General features: G+C 43.0%; 1 protein-coding gene across 3 annotated transcripts in view; it reads left to right on the top strand.

The window, feature by feature from the left end:
* LOC111262395 (C-Maf-inducing protein) overlaps positions 1 to 21881 on the top strand; it is a 43666-nt gene that overhangs the window by 17513 nt on the left and 4272 nt on the right. For 2 of the 3 annotated variants that reach the window (XM_022836627.2, XM_086969089.1), the window contains 7 exons: positions 2062 to 2193; positions 4439 to 4567; positions 13150 to 13359; positions 13915 to 14798; positions 15037 to 15355; positions 15668 to 15946; positions 21249 to 21464. In XM_022836627.2, the coding sequence (XP_022692362.1) occupies positions 2062 to 2193; positions 4439 to 4567; positions 13150 to 13359; positions 13915 to 14798; positions 15037 to 15355; positions 15668 to 15946; positions 21249 to 21464 (2169 nt within the window). The remainder of the gene's footprint in view (positions 1 to 2061; positions 2194 to 4438; positions 4568 to 13149; positions 13360 to 13914; positions 14799 to 15036; positions 15356 to 15667; positions 15947 to 21248; positions 21465 to 21881) is intronic. The other variant, XM_086969090.1, reaches the window with a different exon arrangement.

The raw sequence follows: 21881 nt of genomic DNA, 5'->3' as shown, positions 1-21881 counted from the left end.
GTGATGAATGAAAATAACGAAAACGCTGCGACGCGGGGACGTCTCTACTTTGGATTGGCATCATTGAATATATGTTGCTGTTCATTGGTGTCTATTAGTATACTTAGTTTAGGGGTGTAGTTTCATTGTTGTAGGAATATTTCTACACAGGCTAGAAATGAAAAAATACTGCAAGTATAAAGGAGTTCGAATAGGCTTTATAGAAGCACTCACCAGTCGAATGTAGTGTACGGTATCTAGACAGAAAATTGTTTGTCAGGACGCTGATATCTATATTATTCGTCCAATAGGTACTATATAAACGCAGTTTCGATTTCGTACAGGATAGATTCTATCGCTGTATACCCAGCGCAGTTCTATAATTGGGCACGTGTTCCAATCATTTGGCCGACGGAGATGGGCGGGTTTGACTGCTAACTATCTCTTACAGATACTTCTACTATCTGAAGTCGTCCGAACAATAATAACGAAAGCACATGGGCTAAGTAACTTACGGTTTCTTGTCTGATCTTTACAGTCAGTTCTGACGGCCTAGCTGGTCGCTCAGACAGCCAACAGTGATACAAAATCCTTTTGCCCATACACTTAGGGAGAGAAAAAGGGAGTTTTCACTTTAGTGCATTTCGATTTAGTGTAAATCTAAATGAAAATTCCGTAACTACCGAGAGACTTTTGCCTCATACTGCGTACCACAGGAATAGGATTAGTACAAGAAATCTCCTGTAGTTTTGTACAGATCAGCAGTAGTAATAGCAATGCTAACATTTCGCATTGTATACACGGTGCCGCTGTCGGGCATTGCATCACAAGGCTACTTTTTAGCGCCAAACGAACTGTGCCCACGGCCTGATTTAAGCCTAGACCACCACATGTTACATAGAATTAGCAGTTAGTTCCAAGACAGCATTAGTGAAACGGACAGATAGAAGGCAACAGAAACGAGTGTGGCTAACGCCGATGTCCATGATAAATCAATGCATTTTGTATATTAACACCAGTTAACGATGAAGGTTTGCCCGACACAGATGTAGGGGGCACATAGAAGTAATCAAGCTGCCGTAAGTGACATTATCGCGTGTGTAGTTAAGGTATTTGTCGTATTATCAATATTGATGATAGCCTTAAATAGGCCAATTGTTCATACTGGAGATCTGTAACAGCTCGTTAAGCTAAACGTGTTTAGTTTGTTCTGCGTAGATGTTCGTCAATACTTCCGTCGTTAAGGGCATGAATTGTATTAAAGCCTTCGGCATTCACACAAGCGGCAATATTTACGACTGACTTGAAAGGCTTACCACATATTGAGAGCACTGGGTAATCATTATGCGGGCGATCACATGAGCTGGGTCAGAAGCCCATAGAAGACCGCTTTCTGTAGAGAATGGGGTGCAGCTTTTGCCAATCTGAGAAGGACGCCACGGACTCTCGAAATAAGAAAACCATAATAGGCAAAGTTGGAAGAAATAACTACTAACGTTAGGACCTTTTAAATCTAACCTTTTCTAGTTTAAGAAAAAAAGAAACTAAAAAAAAGATTCTTATATGCTCTAGGAGCAAAAACTAACAGACAAAAAGGTTTGTTTTTTGCACAGGTACAGTTGCTTATAAGTGAGAGTGCTTATAATAATAACTAAGCGTGTGTTTCGACATCTAACATGAAATAATATCCACTTCTATGGATGGTAATGCTTTCGTAGCCTATGATTACGCAGTTGAAAGTAGCGTTCTGGCAAATTTTCGAAAGCGTACACCTTTTATAATAGATCTATTATAGATAAATTTCAATGTCGCTCTTTACAAACATGTGAAAAGTATTACAGCGTTATAAACGAGTTTCCCAAACAAATTCATTTATGACACTGACATTACTCCAAGAACAGTAAAAGCTCAAAGGAATTAATAAGTGCTTACTATGCAGTCTTTCGTGGCCCCGAACGCACAGCTCAGGATTCGGTGCTCAGCTTTGTTACCTCTCTTTTTACTGCTTTTACCCGTCTTTTTTATTATCAGAGAGGAAAGTTTCTTATCGTATGTACGTAATTTGTTTTGCCCGTTTTTTAGAGTACTGGCTTCATGTCGGAGGCGATCCCGTATGACAGCATTAGCGAAGTCTACGCAACAAAACGATGGGATCCCCACCACAAATTTTGCTTACGGATATCATTGACAGATGGAACCTCAGCCTTGTTTCAGGTAAGTTTGGCCCGATCAAGTGGCTCAGATTGGCGGGCAATTACGTTGAAAACAAAATTGGTATTTGCGATTTACGTTTGAGCGCACGCACTTTGCTTTTGCGAATAGATAACTCGACAGATATGTACTTTACAATTGTTTACAAAAAATACCTTCAAGCTGTCAAGAGACCGTCGGCTCACCTTATATATATTTTAGTGCAGCCAACTTATGAACTGGATGGAATCAGGCCCAAATTATGGTTTCTTATGGAGGTCCTGGTTGATTTCCAAGAATCGAGTAATTTGATTTTTTCATGTTTCGTTTTCTTTTCCTGATGGAATTGTGTGGTCCTCAGCAAACGTTCCAAGTATGCTCTTCCAATGCTTACAGTTTTCTGCAGCATTGATCGAAAATCGAAGATCTTTTGCTTTCTAAGTCTAGACTCTGAGTTTATTAAACAAAAAAGCAAATTTTGTGAGCAGCCCTGATGCTGTTTTCAACTTGTTCTGATAATCAGACATTTTTCTCTGATGAAATCCCTGACGCTCACCGCGTGTGAAAGGTATTCTCTTCTAGATAACAATAAAGTATATGAAATGCTTAAACTGAAAAGTTTAGTCAATAAGGAATAAGAGTTAAAAAACACGCATTTCCTCACCGCCAATTATTTAAATACTTGCAGTTTTTTTGGCGTCTTTAAGATAATGGCGAATGTCTTGTCTACATTCGGCCTTCGTGTTCACATTTCTGATTTGCCGTCCTCTACTCCGGTTCCTAACACTTGTATGTACGCCTACCTTGTAGAGTCCTAAGTTAGGTTATGTTCATTCGAATTTCAGCGTGATCGTCGACTTCTCGCCTGTACCCCGAAAGTATGAAACAGCATTAGTACGATTCACCCTCCCACTTAGAGGCGTCCTCTCTGGACGCCCCCGGAGCCCCAAAACACCGTGGTTGTATTTATTCATTCGGGTCTCTAGCGATGCCCCCTACCATGTTGGCACCCACTTTCAGGATCTTTCACTACGAATACTGCATACAATCCTGTCACACTTGAGGGCCCTGCAAACAAAAGTTGATTAGGAACAACAGCCAGACGCGCAATTGCAACAGCAGTCTGTGTGCGTAGAATCCTGCTTCCGTTTTTGCCTTCTATTCGAGCCGCTTTTCGCCTAAATAAAGTATGCGCAAATCCTTGTTTGTATGTAGGTAGATTATAAGGGTTGGCGTGATACATGCTGAATCAAAGGTTGTGATCACAAGTAGGATTTTAAAAAAAGATAACGACACAGCAATCCCACGCAGAATCAACTAATGCAGTGCCCTGCCTTCGTGCCCCTCAGAATGTGGATCCTAGAATTTGTTCTACAGGAAGTTACTAATTGCGTCTAGGAGGCGTTTAAGATAAAGGAGGCGTTTAAAAATAAAGGAGACGTTTTGGCACGACCAAAAGCAAAAAAAATCGTCTCTATCGCAAGCATTATCACAACAGTCTCTATCAGACCACTTCTAGATTTACCCCGCTCCCAACCGAAGTTCTCCCCGACGTTCCCCTTCTACGGAGGACGATAAACTAGTTCTATACAGCTTTAACACACTCGCAGTCGAACCATCCTTAGTCTACTTTTGTCAGCCGAAACCCTTACATCTACTTACCTATATCGGTTACAGCAAAACCTGACAGCGTCGAGAAACGAACTCGAGCTAACCGTATCTGGCTTTCAGGGCACACATTCAACTCTTGTTTGCCGCGTTCCATATCGTTCCGCCAGAACTGTACCAATAGTAAAAAAAACAAACGATTGTTTCCTTGGTTGTTTTCTCTATCGGTGGTTAGCTCTACCAATGTTTAACACAACATCCATCTTGTTTTTCGGTGTCGGCTTTGCAGTGATTATGTCAGAGTATGGCAGTTTATCTGATGGACAAGACTTTGATGCCAACTCTGTAGTTATAGCAAAACGCTGGAACTGGTGTGCTCAAAGGCGGCGAACTTTGTCACTCATTCAACAGTTCAACTGATGATCAATTGATGACCTTTAATCTAATTATCGATTATTTACGATAGCTTGTTTCCTTAAAGTACCGTGCCGTTTTCCAATGTCTCTATCCGAAGCCAATTTCCCGGCATCCGTGCGTTGGTTGCTAGAAGGCCCGTATAATAGATACGACTAACCGTTAAATATATTTAATTGTATTGTGCAATAGATAGTGCGAGTGACTGTGTTGTTTTTCTTTCGTTTGTATGTAACCGTCATTGCAGGCACCGAGTTCTTATCTTCGAGACCAATGGCTGCATTCGATCCTTTGGTCGAAACAGGTATCGAAATTCTCTCTCGATGCTACAGATAACCGAGAACAGGATTTCGGTGTAATTCTACGGAATATGAAGGTATCGAATAATGTTGTTCATTATTTCAATGGTACTTGTCAATACTGAACTTGATGCTACCAGGCCAAGTTGCAGTAGTAATATTTCTACCTCTAATGTCGATCCGTTTAATTTAATTGAGTTCCTTGATTGCCTGATTACATATATTTATCATCGGTATGCTTTTTAGTCAAACCATAAAGTCGTTGTTTTTCTCCGGTACCAGTAGCCAGCTAAAATTAGTGAGCGAAACCCGAGTGCTTAGTAAAGCTGCTTGTGCTGCAATCTAGTTCTGTTGTTGCATAGCAAAGCTATTACGACAAGTCATTCCCTTGACCACATATTTCGGATGTGGGTCAGGCATAAACCATACCGGTACGCTCTAGTCGATGTAAGCTTCACAAGGGTCTAGCGTTTGTACCGCAAGAAACTACTACTAGATACAGTTTATTTCCAATTATAGGAAACTGTACGCTATTGTTTCCTTGTTTATGCAGCTCGCCAAAGATGGCCTTTTACGGAATGTGTGAAGTTTTTCGGAGCAATGGTTTTTCGTGCGATATTGCAGACGATAGCGGGACTAACCCTTATTTAAGACTGCTACTGTTCGATCAGCTGACGATTATGATTAAATTTTGACTTACTATCTTTGCATTGGTTAGATATAAGTGAGCTCGGACGTGACCAGCTACGTCGAGTTCAGGTCACGTAAATGTGTGTGCTCGAACTCTTTTGATAGTTTCCCAAAAAATGATTAGGATATTTCTAAAAATACAAAAATCGTTGCCGAATATTGGGTGCCATGCGGCCTTGTATTAATAAAAATAATCAAGATTTAAAAAATTAATCAAAAAATAAGACCCGTAAGTGTTTAATATCTCGCTGTGCACGCACGATTCCCCCTGACAATTGAATTTTCATCTTTTACTTGCTTTCTATGATTTTCGCGATACACCAACGACGGTATATGTCGCGCTAATGACTCATCGGAAGCTCTTTCGGCATGGCTGTTAGGTATGTAGTGTGTCATCGTCCTGATTCTGTCCTATACGCCGCCATTCAGACCTGCGGGTCTGGCTAAACGGCAGGGAACTGCTGAACTCTACTCTGCTCCGCTATTGTTGATCAGACTGTTCGATGCGGTAAGAGATTTTTTACTTTTGACGCATGTCCATTTCGGCTGCTCCTCTGTACGAATGGCATTCGTTCCAATTGGGCCGGCTATAACTAGATGCTAACTAGGACTAGTTAATCCAATCAAGACAAAAATTTACTTCGCGCACAAGTATGGGTGTAGTCTATTTATGCTGAGATTTATCTAGCATGTACTATATAGTACAATGTTTGCCTGTACAGTTACACGTATACGATGTCAGGCTGTGTCGGCTCATTTGTTAAGCGACTCGCGTTACGTCGTATTCAGTCGATGAGTTTGTTCTACTCATTAAAGGAGAATCACTTTTAGCAGTTACCAGAGTATTGTTTTTCAGTGTCCCCATAGTAATAAGCACACTGATAATCCGTTTGCTTACTAAACACATAGACATACGGTGTATGAACAAAATCCGGAGAAGACACATGGCTTATATCGAGCCGACAGGTCGGCTGCAAGCCATCTAAAGCAGTAGCGGTCGACGAGGTTCTTCATCAAGAGGTCTCCGGTATTTATTTCGCTGGCGCCACCGTTTAACCAAAATTGAATTTTCCAGCTAGTCAATCAATGATAAACTCAATTGGCGAAGACATTGGTCTGGTAATGGCCGTCCGGTTCGTTGGACAATAACGTGATCACGAGCCCTCAAGGCATATTGCAGACTGATGCCAAACAGGTTACTGTGATGGTTTCGAAACGGTACGCTCTTACACGTCACGCGCCGAGGATGACTGACGTTTCCGGTAGATGCAACGTCCATTGGGCGATCTATTTTGACGGGAACCTTAGTAAACGAATCATGTTGGACAGCCACTCCTACTATTTCTCTGGAACTTTACGCATGAATACGGGGCCTAAAGTTATCAGCCGATCGGTCATTGTCCGACACGGCAGCAATGCCATTATAGCCAAACGCCTTATTCGGTGCTGGTCCATTTGCTGTGTATTTCGAAGCGTCACAACACTTTTGCACGTCTGCTTTGATCCCTTTGTCGTTTTGTATTCACGGCAAACTTTCGCCATGGGAAGGTCAACTAGCTGACAGCGGCAGTCTGCTGAATATAATTCAAACAAACCGAATTAGTATAAAAAATTTGAAATTAGTATTAGGTTTTTGCTTTGATTTCGATGTTGTGTCAGTTGGCCTGATGAGGTACGATTGATCGGATTTTTGTTTTTGCTTAGACATATTTGTACCTATTTGCTCCAGGTTGTATCGCTTGTTTATTCTGCGGTGACCAGGTCGAATAACTGGATGCAAGCATTGTCTTAGCTACATACAGTTCTATACACAAAGTAATTAACGATAGATAAACGTCGTAATTCGCCACCACAGTGGTAGGCAAAAAAGGGGCCTTGAAGTCGCTTTTGGGTTCTGTCGATTCCTGCAATATCTACTAATATTGGCATCGTTGATTTGCAACGTCAAAGTCTAAGAGCCCGGGGCTCTTAGACACTGAAAAGAGTGCGAATCTGCTGCTCAATGAAGCGCCTTCTATTTATCGCAAATACATAAACAGTAAACATATAATAAGCACATAATAAGCAAATACATAAACAAAGCGGTAGGACATGCCATCTTATGGTACGTCTCGAAGTTCTTCGTCGTCTACATTGCCCCTTGCAGCGTTTGCTTACCTTGATTTAGTTAGCGATAATAATGGTAATAATAAGTGACAACGTCAGCTGAATTTAAGTTTTCGTTGTTAAGAACTGAAAGCTAGCCGAAGGACGAGGAGACCTGGGCAAAGACAAAGAAAGAACTTGGAAGGTGTCAGTGGGAAATCGCTGATATCAGTAAACCTGCGGCTAGGGCAGGTTGTTGAACAGTCTTTAATGAAGTCGAATGTCAGGCCATCGGAAGACGAAGCCGTTACCACTGTCTCTACCAAACGAACATTAATAAAAACAGAAAAAATGACTTGTATTAACGCTAAAAACCCTGACGGCTTCACATAAGGTGAGGGAACAGCTGAGAAATAGAGAGGCTTCCTTCAGAAAGTAACGGCTCGGTTAGCAGTTAGTGAGCAGTTTACGGTGCCAGTGGCGCGGCAACGAGAACACTGATTGCGCTGATGACGTTTGCCCTTTAGGTCTATACTTTTCTGCATAGACAGATCTCCCCAGATTTTAGTCGGCTGACTAATAGCACGGTGAGATTGGAAGGGCAGGCTATTTACTTTTTTGATAGAATATGTACGAGTAGATGTATTCGGCCAACTTGGGTCTCGCCTTTTCTTAGTTTCTGCAAAAACACTTTTCTGTGTACACTCTTTGCCTTTCTACAATAGCCTCTGCTATAAGCTCTGACATCTTTGTCCCTTCTGTGGAAGTGCCTGGGTTTAGCGCCATGGAAAGAGTCAAGTCAGTCGCCTTCAACTAGGAGGTTAATGGAAAGGCTGCAATAGTTATTTGAAGAGCAGCCGAAGGCAACTTGCTTCATAACGATGGCAATTTAGCCCAGGAGACTGTAGCGTTTATTCCACGTTAGGTGCATCAGCTTCAGAGGCCAGAATAGGCGCAAATTCAGAAGATTATTTTTCCTTCCATAGACATAAACGTTTTCAGATATTGGGGATAGTAGACCTGGGGTCGCAGATCTTTTTGTGTGGTACTCTCCATCATAAGAAATGTGAAAAGTAAAAAAAAAGCGAGGGCATTGGTGGCAAAATAAAGTACTTACTGCTCCAGTTGCACTGAACCCTCCTTATATCAACCAATATAGGTTGCATCGGCAGGGATGTGACCAACTTTCGTCTCCTGCTAGCCATCTTCGCTTTGTAACAACCATTGAGACGTATCTATGGAGTGATCTTCGACGATGCACGTGTACACGTCGGGAACACCAGGTAAAATCTGTCGGTTTGAGAGCTCATTGAAAACTAAGAAAAACGCACGATAAAGTAGCTAGCAATGGAGCAGAGTTGAGGATGCAGAGGTCACGCGCACCGTTCGTTTTGTCACGTTGTATGAAAAAAAAAAAAGCGAAAGTAAAAAGTATCTTAAGTTTTTGCACAGTCATATATCGTTATTATATCAGTGCGCTAGAGCTGTCACGTTTGGTGGTGTTTTTCGCTACGTGCATGAGTTTGTTCTATATTACAACATATGTATAATTGACTCATTATTTCGTAGATTTCTCTTTATATGGAACGCACCTTTTAGGGTTGTTTCCTATTGAATGGCCTGTTTTAATTTTCATGCGAACAGTCAGCTGCTTTACCAACTCAATATTGGCATAATCAGTGACCAGTGCCCGATAGTTGTTGTTTTTGCCGCTGGTGTTCCTTACCCCCCCCCCCCCCCAGAGGCCACCTGGGTCACGTGCATAACCGTCCGCTTTTGGCTAACTGGTATTATTTCCAGCTCACATATTCTTGCCTTTGTATACCGCGAAGCTAGCAAAGATTGAATGGTCAGTAAGCTTGCTGTGGCTCTGCATTTTTGTCTCCGAAAGCGTTAGAACGTAACAAAGACGCTCGCTTACCCTGCTTCCCTTTCTTCTTCTCCTAAGCACTGGAGCAGTTTGTGGGCAAAAGGCCAATGCTCAGCGTCTAAAGTCAATGCTGGTTGGAATAGTAGATACTTGGACGAAACCACCTTGCGAAACGAAGAAATTATTCTGACTTAAGGACTGAAGCACAGATAGAAGCTTGGGGGCGGGTATGAGGTGACACTTTAGCTTCATTAGATTACAAGTCACGCTGAGATCGCCAAAATTGGTAGCGCTGGGCTAGGACTTCCTGTTTCCTTTCGCCTTTAGACTTAAACAGCGGGCTGGGTTAGCTTGGCCTAACTTAGTCAAGTGCTGAATGGCTTCCTATGGGACAAAGAACTGGAAGGACACAGGAGCAAGCTAGGGGGTTCTAAGGTCTGAAAAGGAGGGAAATAGGCTGAGTGGTTGCCATAAGGGTTTTTCCTACGTCTGCTGCGTCCTATTTATTTTGGCAGACGAAGCGAATTGCAAAAACGAGAAAGACAACAAAGCAGCTAAGTAGTACCTTGCAAAACAACGTTAAACAGTCTTGTAAAATTCTATCTGTAAAGACTGACGTGCACCGAGCTTGTGCAATGAACAGTACTATCTTGTTTGCTTCAATTAATCTTGGGCTTTAAAGCTTGACTTCGATGAACATGCCTGACTTTCTCCTGTCTGATAATAAATGCGCTGCTTTTTTTAATCTAGTATGTCTGTTATGCATGCGCATTGCCTCCCTCATCGTGAGGCTTAGACGTCCATCAACACTTGCCGAGTCACTAGCTTCTGAGCACATCTGACTGGAGATAGTAAACCGCAACGAGCTTGGACCGGATAGCGAATTCTGCCGCATTTCTAACGTCGCATACTTTTATTTACTTTACTTACTCTCTCTTGAGTTATTAAGTCTATTACGTAACAAATGAGGGCAAGACGTTCTAACTCCCCTGAGATCACACAATACGCTCTGGTTAGCGGGCTGATGACACTGGCTTAATTAGAATACCACTAGAATAGACCGCTAAGACATCATGCCATCAACATGATATCACCTCACCCGACCCAAACGGATCTTTCAAAAGAACCAGCTTCTCTCTTTGGTGGTGGAACATAGAAAAAACGGTAAAGCCATGGCAGTTTAAATAACATATATGTCGAATATGGAGTAGGGCTAAGCGTGGAGCGTTACTACTTCGAGCTTTTTTTGGGCTAAAGTTTTCGGTTTGGAGCGTTCGTTGAAGCCCAAATATGTCCGACTTATACATACGGCTAGTAAGTACGGCTTAATATCAGTGACTACAGCGAGCTAGACCGGACCGCGTGCGTGGGTCGCAACTGATTTTCGCTCGATTCGTTTGATTGTCCAACTTCTCACATCAGTCGACGTAGTGGTCTTTTTTCTACACTCGATACGCAAACGTTGCTAGGATAACCTTTTGTCGTTGTTCAGGGTGTTTTGTGTGTCGGCAGCGGCAACCGGTCCAATTTTTAGATGTCCTGGGGCGAAAAAATTCGAAGTTAAACTAGTCGCACTTTCCGGAAACGAGCAGCTGCACAGGGACACCCTATGTTATATGGAACAGTCATTGTTAGAGGGAGTCACAACCTTTGCCCACGGGTTTTTGCAATAGTAAGAATGTGCAATCAACTTTGAGCTTTATTGATAATTTTACTCGAACAATCAGTTTTTTTAGCCATCTTAATCGGGTTCATCTCTACTTACCTTATTCCTGTGCTATCCGCTTCTTGTGTGATGAATCATCGATCGACTGCCCCACTTTGGCTTTCTACCGGCGAATCGAACCTCCAGAAACGATTGTAGGTCAATCCACTTGTAAATTATATCGCTATATAGATTTATATAGATCACATATAGGGTCACTTTCTTGCTGAGAAGGAAATCTAAACTCCAAATTCAACTAATTAAAAAAAATTTTATATAAACAGGTCCACCATCTATTATCATGGACCGAGTAAACTCATTAGTTCTATACTGAACCGGAGTAATGTGGGAACAGTAAATAAATATCAGGTTATTTATTACTAGTAGTCCATCATAGATATCTGCTCCAGCCAGCTTTATTAGCTATTTACGTTTTTCTCGGGAAAATGTAGCACTCAAAACCGTATTTTTTTGCCGAACAGGCCATTATCGTGACTGTTACTAACACAAACATTTTTTTTATGTGACAAAATTTCAATGACAAATATTCAAATTTTCTGTTTTTTTTGTCCAGTTTAAGCTCTTCTATGACATCTAAAAAAATAAGTCTGGTTCAATCTTTGTTAGCCGACCAGCTTCCATGAGTGTGGTCAATGCGATCTCCACGCAACTTTATTCGTACCTGTTTGATGCGACAGGTTGCCTTTGCTCAGAAAGTCGAGCGAAACGTCTGACCAGATTCTCAGATCAATCTCCGAAGACCTCGCCTTCAGGTTGCGCATCGAAAGGGGAGTAAAAACTCAACTGATCATAGAGTTGGGCACTGGTTTTGGCGGACAGTGATCTCCCCTTATTCAGTCAATCCTCGTTATAACTGGCGGCGCTTTCGAATACGCTAACCCCGTAGCCGTCTACCTGGTTTTTTCTCTTTCTCATCAAATCGAAGCTTAGGTTAGTTGTAGGTTATTAAAACCACCTACGGGCCTTTGCTGCCCATACAGTTGGTAGAAACTTCCCATTTGTCAGCTTCTGCGTCTGCATGTGTGCATGTACTGCTCTTACTCCAAGACCCAGCGTTTCGTTAATCCCTGTAGCGTGCAGTACCCATTGATTGTAAATATCGTTCGTAATAACAAAAATAAGTGTAAATAACAAAAAACGGTTCCAGGATTTTTTGCTCCGTTTCTCTGATTGCCTTCATGCGGATCAGTCAGTCAATTCTTAATTAACTGGCTAAGTCAATTGCTACGGTGATAGCTGCTTCTCTTCCGAATCCTTGATTATGCAACACCGAGTCGTCTGTCCGTCAGTCGCTTCTAGCCGGTAGTTCATTCTGTTCGCCATTAATAGGACCACCAGTCTCTAACAACTTCATGGTTCTCATCACTTTCTTCGCTGCTGCACAGGGCTCTCATATATCCAGCCTCAGTACAGTTTTGCCTAAGACACATTACGGTATCTATGTATCTACAAACCTGGTTGATGAAGCATTTGACGTCAAGAAAATCCGAGTGTGTGTTCCATATCCTCTGATATTCGATTCTATCTGACCGTCTCTCTGGTAGTAGGCCCCGTCTTTGTTTATGTACTGAAGACGGGTCGTAAAAATAGCGGCAATGCTTTGGGCGAAAATACCACCGATTTTGAATTTGTGCTACTCTAAGTTATGTTAGGCTAGACTTGATCTTAATTTGTATCTGTGATGGTCCCGCAAAGAGTATTTGCTAGCAAGGGTGCAAATTCTGCTGTTTTACATCGCTCTCCACTCTCTCTCTACTTAGTTCGTCTTCTGGCTTTTTCGTTAGCATATCACACGAGCAGCCTCGTTATCCTGTTTTCATGAGAACCAGGTAGAGAGTCGTTCTGTGAACGGGAACATTGTTTTGACCCGTATCGTTGTCAGTAGGACCGTACGCTTTGAACGACTTTTCTGGTTCTGGAAGCCCTGAAGAAAGCCGTTACGGCCGCCTCTCTGGCAGTTCCGTACATCAAACAGTCTCCAAGCCCCCTTCGCGTTTTGTTCGCGTTGCACGCACCTTCCACTCTATTATCTTGCTTTCCAGTCCTTAGTTTTTTCGGGTGTCAGGGCCTTGCTTAACACCTCTGCGTTCCCGACAACCGTCGGACTGAAAAGCTGCAAAGAAGGACACAGACGCCGAAAACGATTCGGACGAACCCGACTTAAGGGGATCTTTGGAGGGAATTGAGATAGGTCATGTCTTTAACTTTACTGGACAGAAGCAGGGGTAGGAACATTTGGAAAACATTTGGGAAACAACACCTCATCAATAACTTTTCGTTTATTGCAGGCGATGGTCGACTTGTCGTTAAGTACGCCTTTACAAGATACGAGTATATACCAAACCACGTTGGATATTCTGTGCGGTTATCTTCACAACATCGATAACGCCAATTCCGACGATCTCGGCGGTTGCTATGGCAACCAGGTGATCGCGGTCATGACGCCGCTGTTAGAGCGATGCACACCGACGCAACCAATATGCGAGTATCTGTGCAAGGTAGGGTAATTTATTGTTATTAGTCCGCTTGTCATGGCAAAGGATTTGAATTGATAATTTTGTGTTTAAGGCTATGACTGAGCATGGATAGTAAACATGATAACCGTTTAACGACGTACAGATACTAAACTTGTAAAAAAATAAGTTTCATATAATTTCAGTAGGTTAGCTAAGCAGTATCGGTATATAGACATAGCAAAGGCTATAAGAGGTTGGCGTTTAGTGAATGACACAAATTGTGTCTACTACATATGACCCGCTTTATCACTAATTTTCTTAATACGGGCTGTAGTTGGAGCCTGTATGTATTTGCGGGTTTGCCACAAATGATTTGTCAGCCTCCTTCCATCTTATTGGGCTGTCTTCTCATTTATGAGTAACTCATTGCAATATTTTTGAGTAATAGTTTCCTCGACTCTGCTAGACCCCCTCTTCTCCTTACCTTTGCGGCTTTCTTTCGTTTGTATTTCCACGACGGCCTCTATCTTCGTCTTAACTAATTTCGCTAATGCTCGCATTCTGCCTTCGCTTATTTATTCGTTGATTCGTTCGCAGCTCTGCGACAACGACTTGCCGCTGGTCACCGGCCAGTTGGCGCCTGTCATAGAGCGTATTATTAAGCGCAACACCGACTTTGGCAAGTACCCCGGGTCGCGACGTCTCGTCGAAAGTTACCTGAAAGCGCTATCGCGGCTGGACAAGCACTCGCGACGCGTTCCTGGCCAGAGTCCTAGGAAACGGGCCCGCAGCAGATCTGCAGAACGATGTTTAGATTTCAATGGTTTCAAAGGTCACCAATGCGCCAGCGCCCGTGGCCACAAAACGGGCAGCTCTTTGTCGGTCATAACTTGTTATCGCCCACCGACGATACAGGAGCAGTGTGGTGCCGAACAGGGGTACCAAGTGACAAGTTCGCTAAGCGTATATCATGCAAGTAGCGCTGCGTCGGCACCCTCGTCCGAATCTAACCAAATCGGTGACAATGCCACAGAAACACCTTCGCCTAGTAATGGAAGCAGTGAAGTTTTCCGCGGAACTGATAGTCCAATGACAAACAACGACCGTAATGATAGCTGCCAGGATCGCGTGATCGCGGTCAGCTCAACGGGCAGCATCATCAACGTGCAAGTCGTATCCGATACAGACACTTCAGAGGGCTTATGCGCGAGAAATCCACAACAGCCGTTTACTATTGGATGTCAACAACGGCTAGAGGTGCCAGCTGCTCTCGAGGACGAGGTATTTCGTTCGGATGAACCCGAACCAGCGCTGCCTATCCCGTCATCATTGAAGGTGTCGTCGCCCCCGCGTGGCGGATGTACGGTCGAAGCATTTACACGACAGATGCATGGCGATTCCAGCGTGTGTCCTCACCCCCGAATTTTACCTAACCTTGTGGCTGTTTGCCTTTCGGCCATCTACCGAGCGTTTAGTCAAAAGTAAGTATGACCCATAATCCACTGGTCACAGGAGTTTTTCTCATGCGAGTAGCTTTTATCCAGTATATCTGTGGACAACGACAATGTCAAAAGCTATGCGATAATCGTCTGTTGTGCGGATTCCTATTCTAAGGATCATCGAATTGACGAGTCTGCTCTATTTTACTATATTACTCCTGTTACCGTCGTTGTTTCTATTTGCGGATGTTCTCCTATTTGTTTTCGTATGCTCTTACAGCAAAGATCTCAAAGCGGAAGACTTGACCTGCAATGATCCAGACGTACTCTGTTTTGTGCGTATCCTGACTACGCTTGCCGAATTTGAGGACTGGCGTCTACCTTTGTCACAGATCCTTCAGCCGATACCATTTCCGAGCCGCTTCATCGAAAGCGATGCACAGGTGCACTTCGCCACTCGGCTTGAGCCAGTGGTTCGACAACTGGCGAAGGATCCTCGCTGCGAGGTGCATCAATGCCTCGTTGGAGTGCGTCAGAACAAAAACGGATGGCTTCAAATCTTTGCCACTAGCCACGATAGTGAGATGTATAGTCTTATGGTAAGTAAATATCTCGATGAGGTTCTATTATGGTTGCGTTCATTAAGTCTTGTCACTGCTGCTTCTGTGTGATTTGTAACTGATCAGTGTACTGTTAATGATCCCACGATGTTGATAGGTGTCAATTAAGGACGCGATTCTAACAACGTCTATTTCCTAGTTAACAGATTAGTCCGTCCATGATCAGCTTGCTCATATCGTGCTAGTGAATGCAGAACGCGGTATAAGCTACGACGTGACCTTTGGCAACCTGTTAATTTGTTATATCCTGGCCTTATTGACTGCTTCTTTTTTGCTGTTTTCAATTTTCAGTGTCATGCTCTACTCAAGTGTAACTGTCTGCGTAAGACCTTCCTCAGCGATACGTTTAGCTGCTCCTGGGCGTTGGAACCGCTGATTCTTAGTTCTCTCAGGCACCAGGTCGTCGCTGTCCAGTGTTTGGCAATCCTACTTGAGAACCACCTTATCAAGAACAATGACGATCTACGAAGCTCCGCTGAGGCTGCTCTTCAGGCCAGCCCGTTAGGTCAGCGTTTCTTTGAGGGCCTTCAGACGAAGAGACAGATGTACATGAGGAACACAGGCGACCAGGTAAGACAGTGCCATCTGGAAACCGACCTTAATTACACCTATCAATCGATATTCCAGTAGTCTAAAAAATGAAGTTCTGAAAAGCAAAATAGCACTAGCTTCCATAATTTATTATTCACTATTAGTGGCCTGTCGTTATTGGACCTGTTGTACGTCACTCTCGAGGCTTAACTATTTCAATAGATAAGAAAGTGGCGGCTCATGACGATGCAAGTCTGCTTAACACATTTCAAGCAATATACATAGTAGAAGTGGGCCTAGATAACTTAGTTCTAGAAACAATAACGATTGCTGGAGTCCACAGTGCACGCGAATATCAACACATGTAATAGTACATGGTATGAGTTTTTAGCTGTGTTTTCCCTATTGTATTCTTTTTAACCAATAACGTGCACGGTTTAACGTATGCTTTCGCCATTATTATGATAATCACCGGTAGCAGTAGTACAAGTTAGAATCAAGACAAGATAAACCGTTCAAGGCCGTTCTGAACCATCCAGTCCTCTCTGAGGTATTTTCTTTCACAAAACACTTGGCTTTGTATTAGTTGTGCAGAGGAAGCGCTGCTAGATTTGTACCACTCTTGCCTTTATTGACAGCGAGGTGTCTAATAAAAGTCAACAAAAGCAGATATCTCGTGATCGAATATATACCATTCCATAGCGCGATGATCTATTGTCCTTGTTTCTTGGACTGGGCACTCACGGTTTGTCATAAAGATATCGTGCCTATTCTTGGCTTGCTCAATCTCATCGGCCGTCGTCCTTCTTGCCAGTCGCTTCCTTTTCTCGTCTGTTATTGTTGGGCAGCCGCGTTCGTCCACCGAAGTTTAGCACTATTTTACGTACGGTCGATTGTGGAAAAAGACTCTTGACGCTCGGATATCCGAAGTGGAACTAGCGTGATGGCTCAGTCATTGAAAATATTCGCTATTGATTCGAGTCCAGTGAGTTAAAAAGCGTTTCGGTTCTCTTACTTACAAAAGTGTATCACAGATCTCCTCTTCGGCTTATGTGTTGAACTAAAAGGATGGTGACTGCAACGTGCGTTGCAATAACTTCTGTTTAAATGTTTTTGCCGCTCGTTTGAACTCTATCAGAGAAACGCTCTCCTCTGAGCAGATTTGTTCTAGAATCCTCTTATCATTTTGCTTCGTTCATACGACGCTCTACGTCGTGCGTTCTAGTACTGTGGTGACAGGCACACGAACCTTTTCTGCACCGTCAAGATCATGGCTTTAGCTTTTGTTATTGGGCCAGGAAGGATGGTGTGCCAGAAGTACATTGGTGCTCTCCGTCGGCAGTTTTGCAGCTGGGCAATTGTCCGCGCATTGAATCCGTTCGTGGCTCGGTGAGGGCACGGAACGTTGCCGCCGCAGCCGGCTCACCTGCCCCGTTGCTGTTCCCGTTTCGAGAAGAGCTGAACTTTATATAATTCTGAGCTGCCGCTACGGCAATTTATGATCATAGAAATGTAGCGATCGACCACTGCAACGATGTTGGGGCCATACGAATAGACGCCTGGACCAAAGAAAAGCTCTAATATTCCCTTGCTAGTGCAGTGGCTGCGGCAAAATAGCGCTGACCGGTTTGAGTTAATTATCATAGCGATCGCCGAACACGTTTCTACGAATTCAGAACATCATATGGCGATCAGACTTCCGTAGCCGGAGAGGCTCATCGGCGACAAAGCGCCGATTTGCCCGGAGCTTATACCGATTATTGCGACCAGTGGCGTTCGGAAATGGTTCATTCGAAACGACAGCTACCGACAACTATGGAGACAACACGCAGCTGGTTTAAGCTGACGTTGAGTCAAATAAGTTAATGACAAACTATGATTTGCCCTCACCGTACCACAGTCAGCCGAGCCGGTTGTAGCTGGCTATACCACTGATAACAAGCAATGTTCATCGTAGGTACGCACGAAAAAGTAGAGATAATTCCATCTGGTGTCATACCTTTTCGTGCTACTGGGCTTTTTGATCTGGGTAGGCTAGATTTAATCGAGGGCAGATTAAGCCAACTTTATCGTAATTTTTAGTATAGACCTGCAGGACGTCTGATCGGTGGCAGCCATCTGAGTCTTGCACGCCGTTACTCGCATCGGTTGAGGCTATGCTGATTATAATAATCGCTGCTGTTGTTGCCCCTTTTGTTTTTTTTTTCTGATGAACGCTGCTCGCGCTGTAGATAGAATTACTACCGATCCACATACAATAACTCCAATGTCTAGTTACGGCATTAGCAATAATAGCAGCAATGGTCATTATAGATACAGCGCGCATTCCAGTGCGTTCGCCTGTGACGTCAATCGTGACGGCGGTAGGCTGAATAGAATCTTTTGGCGCCGGTTTTTGCTGACGTCAGTTAGTATGTATGGCCCGTCGGCCGCCATCGAGCCTATATGAGCCCCATAACAGCAGTCTCTTCGGATGCTACCTTCATAGCGAAATCCTCACGATGCCAACGACGCTAGCCAAAGATGGCAACAGCTGTCGTGACAGCAGGAAGATGTTGTCCAGAAATCGCTAGAAAAGTTGTTTGTGCAGCTTTCCGCACAGACAGTTCTGTCGCTACTATAAGGGAACCGTAAAAAAAATCTGTAAAAGAAACGAAAAACAACGAGGATCAACCAGATCAAATTCGGCATAGAAATACGGCAACGCCGCACGGCGCCCGCGTAGGTTTCTAATTGACTGCCAAAATCAGGCGCAATCCGTGTGTACTCAGAAGTTCTCGATGGCACCAAACTTAAATCCTTGCAGAGTTCACTGTGGGGGCCATCAGACTGATTTTGTGCCAGTGGGTCTTATTGCAGATCGCGGCCGTTCCTCGCTTGGGCTGGCCGGTTAGGGGGATTAATCGGATGTTTGCCTGGTTTTATAGCTGACGCAAACAGTTCTGTTAGTTAATATACAGAAACCGCATCATGATGATGTGCCTTATGTAAGCCTTATCGCTGTGATGTCAGCAACGGAACGTGTCTGTAAACGGCAGCTGATGACATTGTCCGTTTGCAATAAACACTCATGGGTCGCAGTAGTCTTGTTGGATCAGGCCGATAGAAACAATAACCACAACAGCATCGACACTATGATGATGAATGAAGACATACCTGGATAATCAAGAGGAACTAAAGGCAGGATCGACAAATGCAATTAAGACAGCAGCAGAAGACGAAACTAATTACCATGATTATATTGAACAGGAAGACTGACGATAAAAGCAATCGTTTACTACAGCACTCCCCGATAACGTCTAGTCATTTCACGCATGACAAAATGCGTCCACACAGGTATATATATATATAACCTGTATATTAATGGTGGCCTCCACAAATTTATCTGATGACTAGGCACACGGTAATTGGTAAAAAGGAAAGTAAATATTTCAACTAGACGACAATTACTGATTACGTTTACGTATAAATAATTGGAGCGACAAAGGCGTCTATTCGAAACTGACGACGAAATCCTGTTTTCAAAATGTGCAAAAAAATATCCTTTCGTAACCGTGATGTACAATCCAATAGTTATTCAATAGGTAGGACATGATGACACTCGTGACGTCGGATGTACTCAGAGACTTTTTGACGAAAGCCACTGAAAACCTCAAAAAGATACGGGCTCTTCTTGAATTTAGTCAATGCAGGAACAAACGTTTGTAGTTATCAGAAATTAAAAGGTGAGTACCCTAAGATCTGTCGAACCGTTGCCAAAGGCTAGCGTACACGTCCTGAAGACATTGTATAAAAGGCTCTTATTGGAAGGGCCAGTGGGCTCGTACGCAATGTTAAGCACATGTAGGAAACCAATAAAACCGGCCGAGATTGGCAATTCTGCATGAAAACTGCCTTTAAGGCTCTCGTTTAGGAAAGTATGCTGTTTTTTCGAAAATCCTGAGGCCCGCCTACGTACAGACTAGAACTAGATTTCACTTCCATAACCGTAAACCTCGAAACCTCGTGAACTCGAAATGATCCGTGGATATACTCTACGTTGCCACATTTGGCACGATTGTTTGTCAAATCAATAATTTGCTTAGGGAATTTAGCTTGTTCAGCTTAGGTTTTAAACGTACGTCCTTTTAGGCTGAGTCATTTTCGCAGAATCCTAATAGACAAATTGGTTATTAAATAAGCGCGCTTCCCTTTCGATTAGTTCTACTATTTCTTCTGTTTGATTTGTCTATTTGCTAATTTACTTGAAATAACAGGACGTCGTCCTTCGCGTAAAAGTAAATCTTATACTTTAAGGACGACGTCCTTAATCTCAGTTAATTTCGACCTTTGTCAAGTATTGAAACATCTGTCTACTCTCTAAGTGAACTATTTCAAGTTTAATAGGTAATCCTTGTCGAGATTTAGTCCACTTCCATCCAGAGAAGCCCAATTAGATATACACATCTTCTTCTTTACTGCATGAAGACTACACCGTAGGAAAACAGGGAATATACAGACGATTATTAATGGTCGCCGCAATTTATCCAGTAGCGAACTTCTACGATTACCGTCGAAGTATGCATATCATCGCCCGTCTCGGACGCGTTCAAGTGGACTAGGGTCGTTCTATACACGTTCCTTGTTTCTCTTTAAATATCTTATCTCTGTCTGTCCGCCTGCCAGTTTCTGTCCGGGACCATAGAATGATGCCGTACAAATCAACTAATCGTTGAAGTGGCACGAGTGCTTTTGACGACAGTGTGGGTACATATCAGGCTGTGATTACATATATACATGTAATAGAATGAAGAAACTTATAAAAATAACGTAACAAGCTAGACAATATATATACGACGACGTTAGCCGGTTAGGATACAACTCATTCATCGATATATGCAACAAAGAAACGATGAGTTCTCATTTGTTCTTTTGACGATACGCCGATGCGTGATTATCCTGTGACGTTTGTGTGACGCTATTGCGTGTCAATAGCTACCTGATTAACGCAGTAGCTAACAGTAGCAGCGGTCGAGATAACTGAAATGAATGTCTAATGATCACACTATCTTAAAATAACGCTCAACTCAATGGCAGACAATTGACTCTACTTGAATTACGTGCACGTTCTACCGTCCGCACTCTCGCTGTGCGGTAGGGTTCCATGTTGATGCGTGCTACAAGACAACATCCCATATATTAGCCTTGACCTCCCCTATATCACACTTCTATATAGAATTATGCTTCGAGTTTGTATTGGAGAAAAAATAAATACTCTTATTATAAAAAAACATACAATGTTGCCCTATTCTTTAGCAGTTTACTTAGACATTATTCATACATTTAGATTTATTTTTTTTAGGCAAGTTCGTGTCGCTCGAAGACCCTAGGCACCGTAACGCTACCACCGAAATCGAACGATCAAGATTTGCACCTTTTGTTGATTAACCTTAGCAAAACTCACGACCTAAATCAAGTGTACGCACTTTCGTTAGCGTTCACCGAAATAACAGACCGCAGCGTCGAATCTATCACCCAGTTGGAGGGCCTCAAAAAGCTCAACCTTTGGGCCACTAAGGTACGTTACTATAAAAATAACATACGTTGATTTTTTCTGTTACGGGTTCAGCTGGATGACTGAATTTCGATTTTAAAAAAGTGAAGATTCTGAAAAAGAAGTGGCTGTTCACCGATGGCAAAAAGTTGTCGGAAATTTCAGTTACTTAAGGGGAAAATTTTATGCTTAAATGGTATGTGCTAATCTAACAATGATCTTTTTTACAATATAGCTCAAGGCTGTTTTTATCAAACTCGAAAACCCATTGAAGTATTGGTCCAGGCCGAAAATGTTATGTTCGAACGAAGAAAGCTACTTTTCCACGCCACTCTCAGGTCGACTTCGGCTAGAGTACCGTTTTTATTGCTTGCCGAACTTGTACGCTGCAGTCTAGACCCAAACTGAAACCTTCGAACCTGGACAAAATAATAACCTTGT

Source organism: Varroa jacobsoni, unplaced genomic scaffold, assembly GCF_002532875.2.
Source record: "Varroa jacobsoni isolate VJ856 unplaced genomic scaffold, vjacob_1.0 scaffold_657, whole genome shotgun sequence".
NCBI classification, from domain to species: Eukaryota; Metazoa; Arthropoda; class Arachnida; order Mesostigmata; family Varroidae; genus Varroa; species Varroa jacobsoni.
Note: the sequence above shows the minus strand (reverse complement) of the source record. Positions and strands in the feature narration are given on the sequence as shown.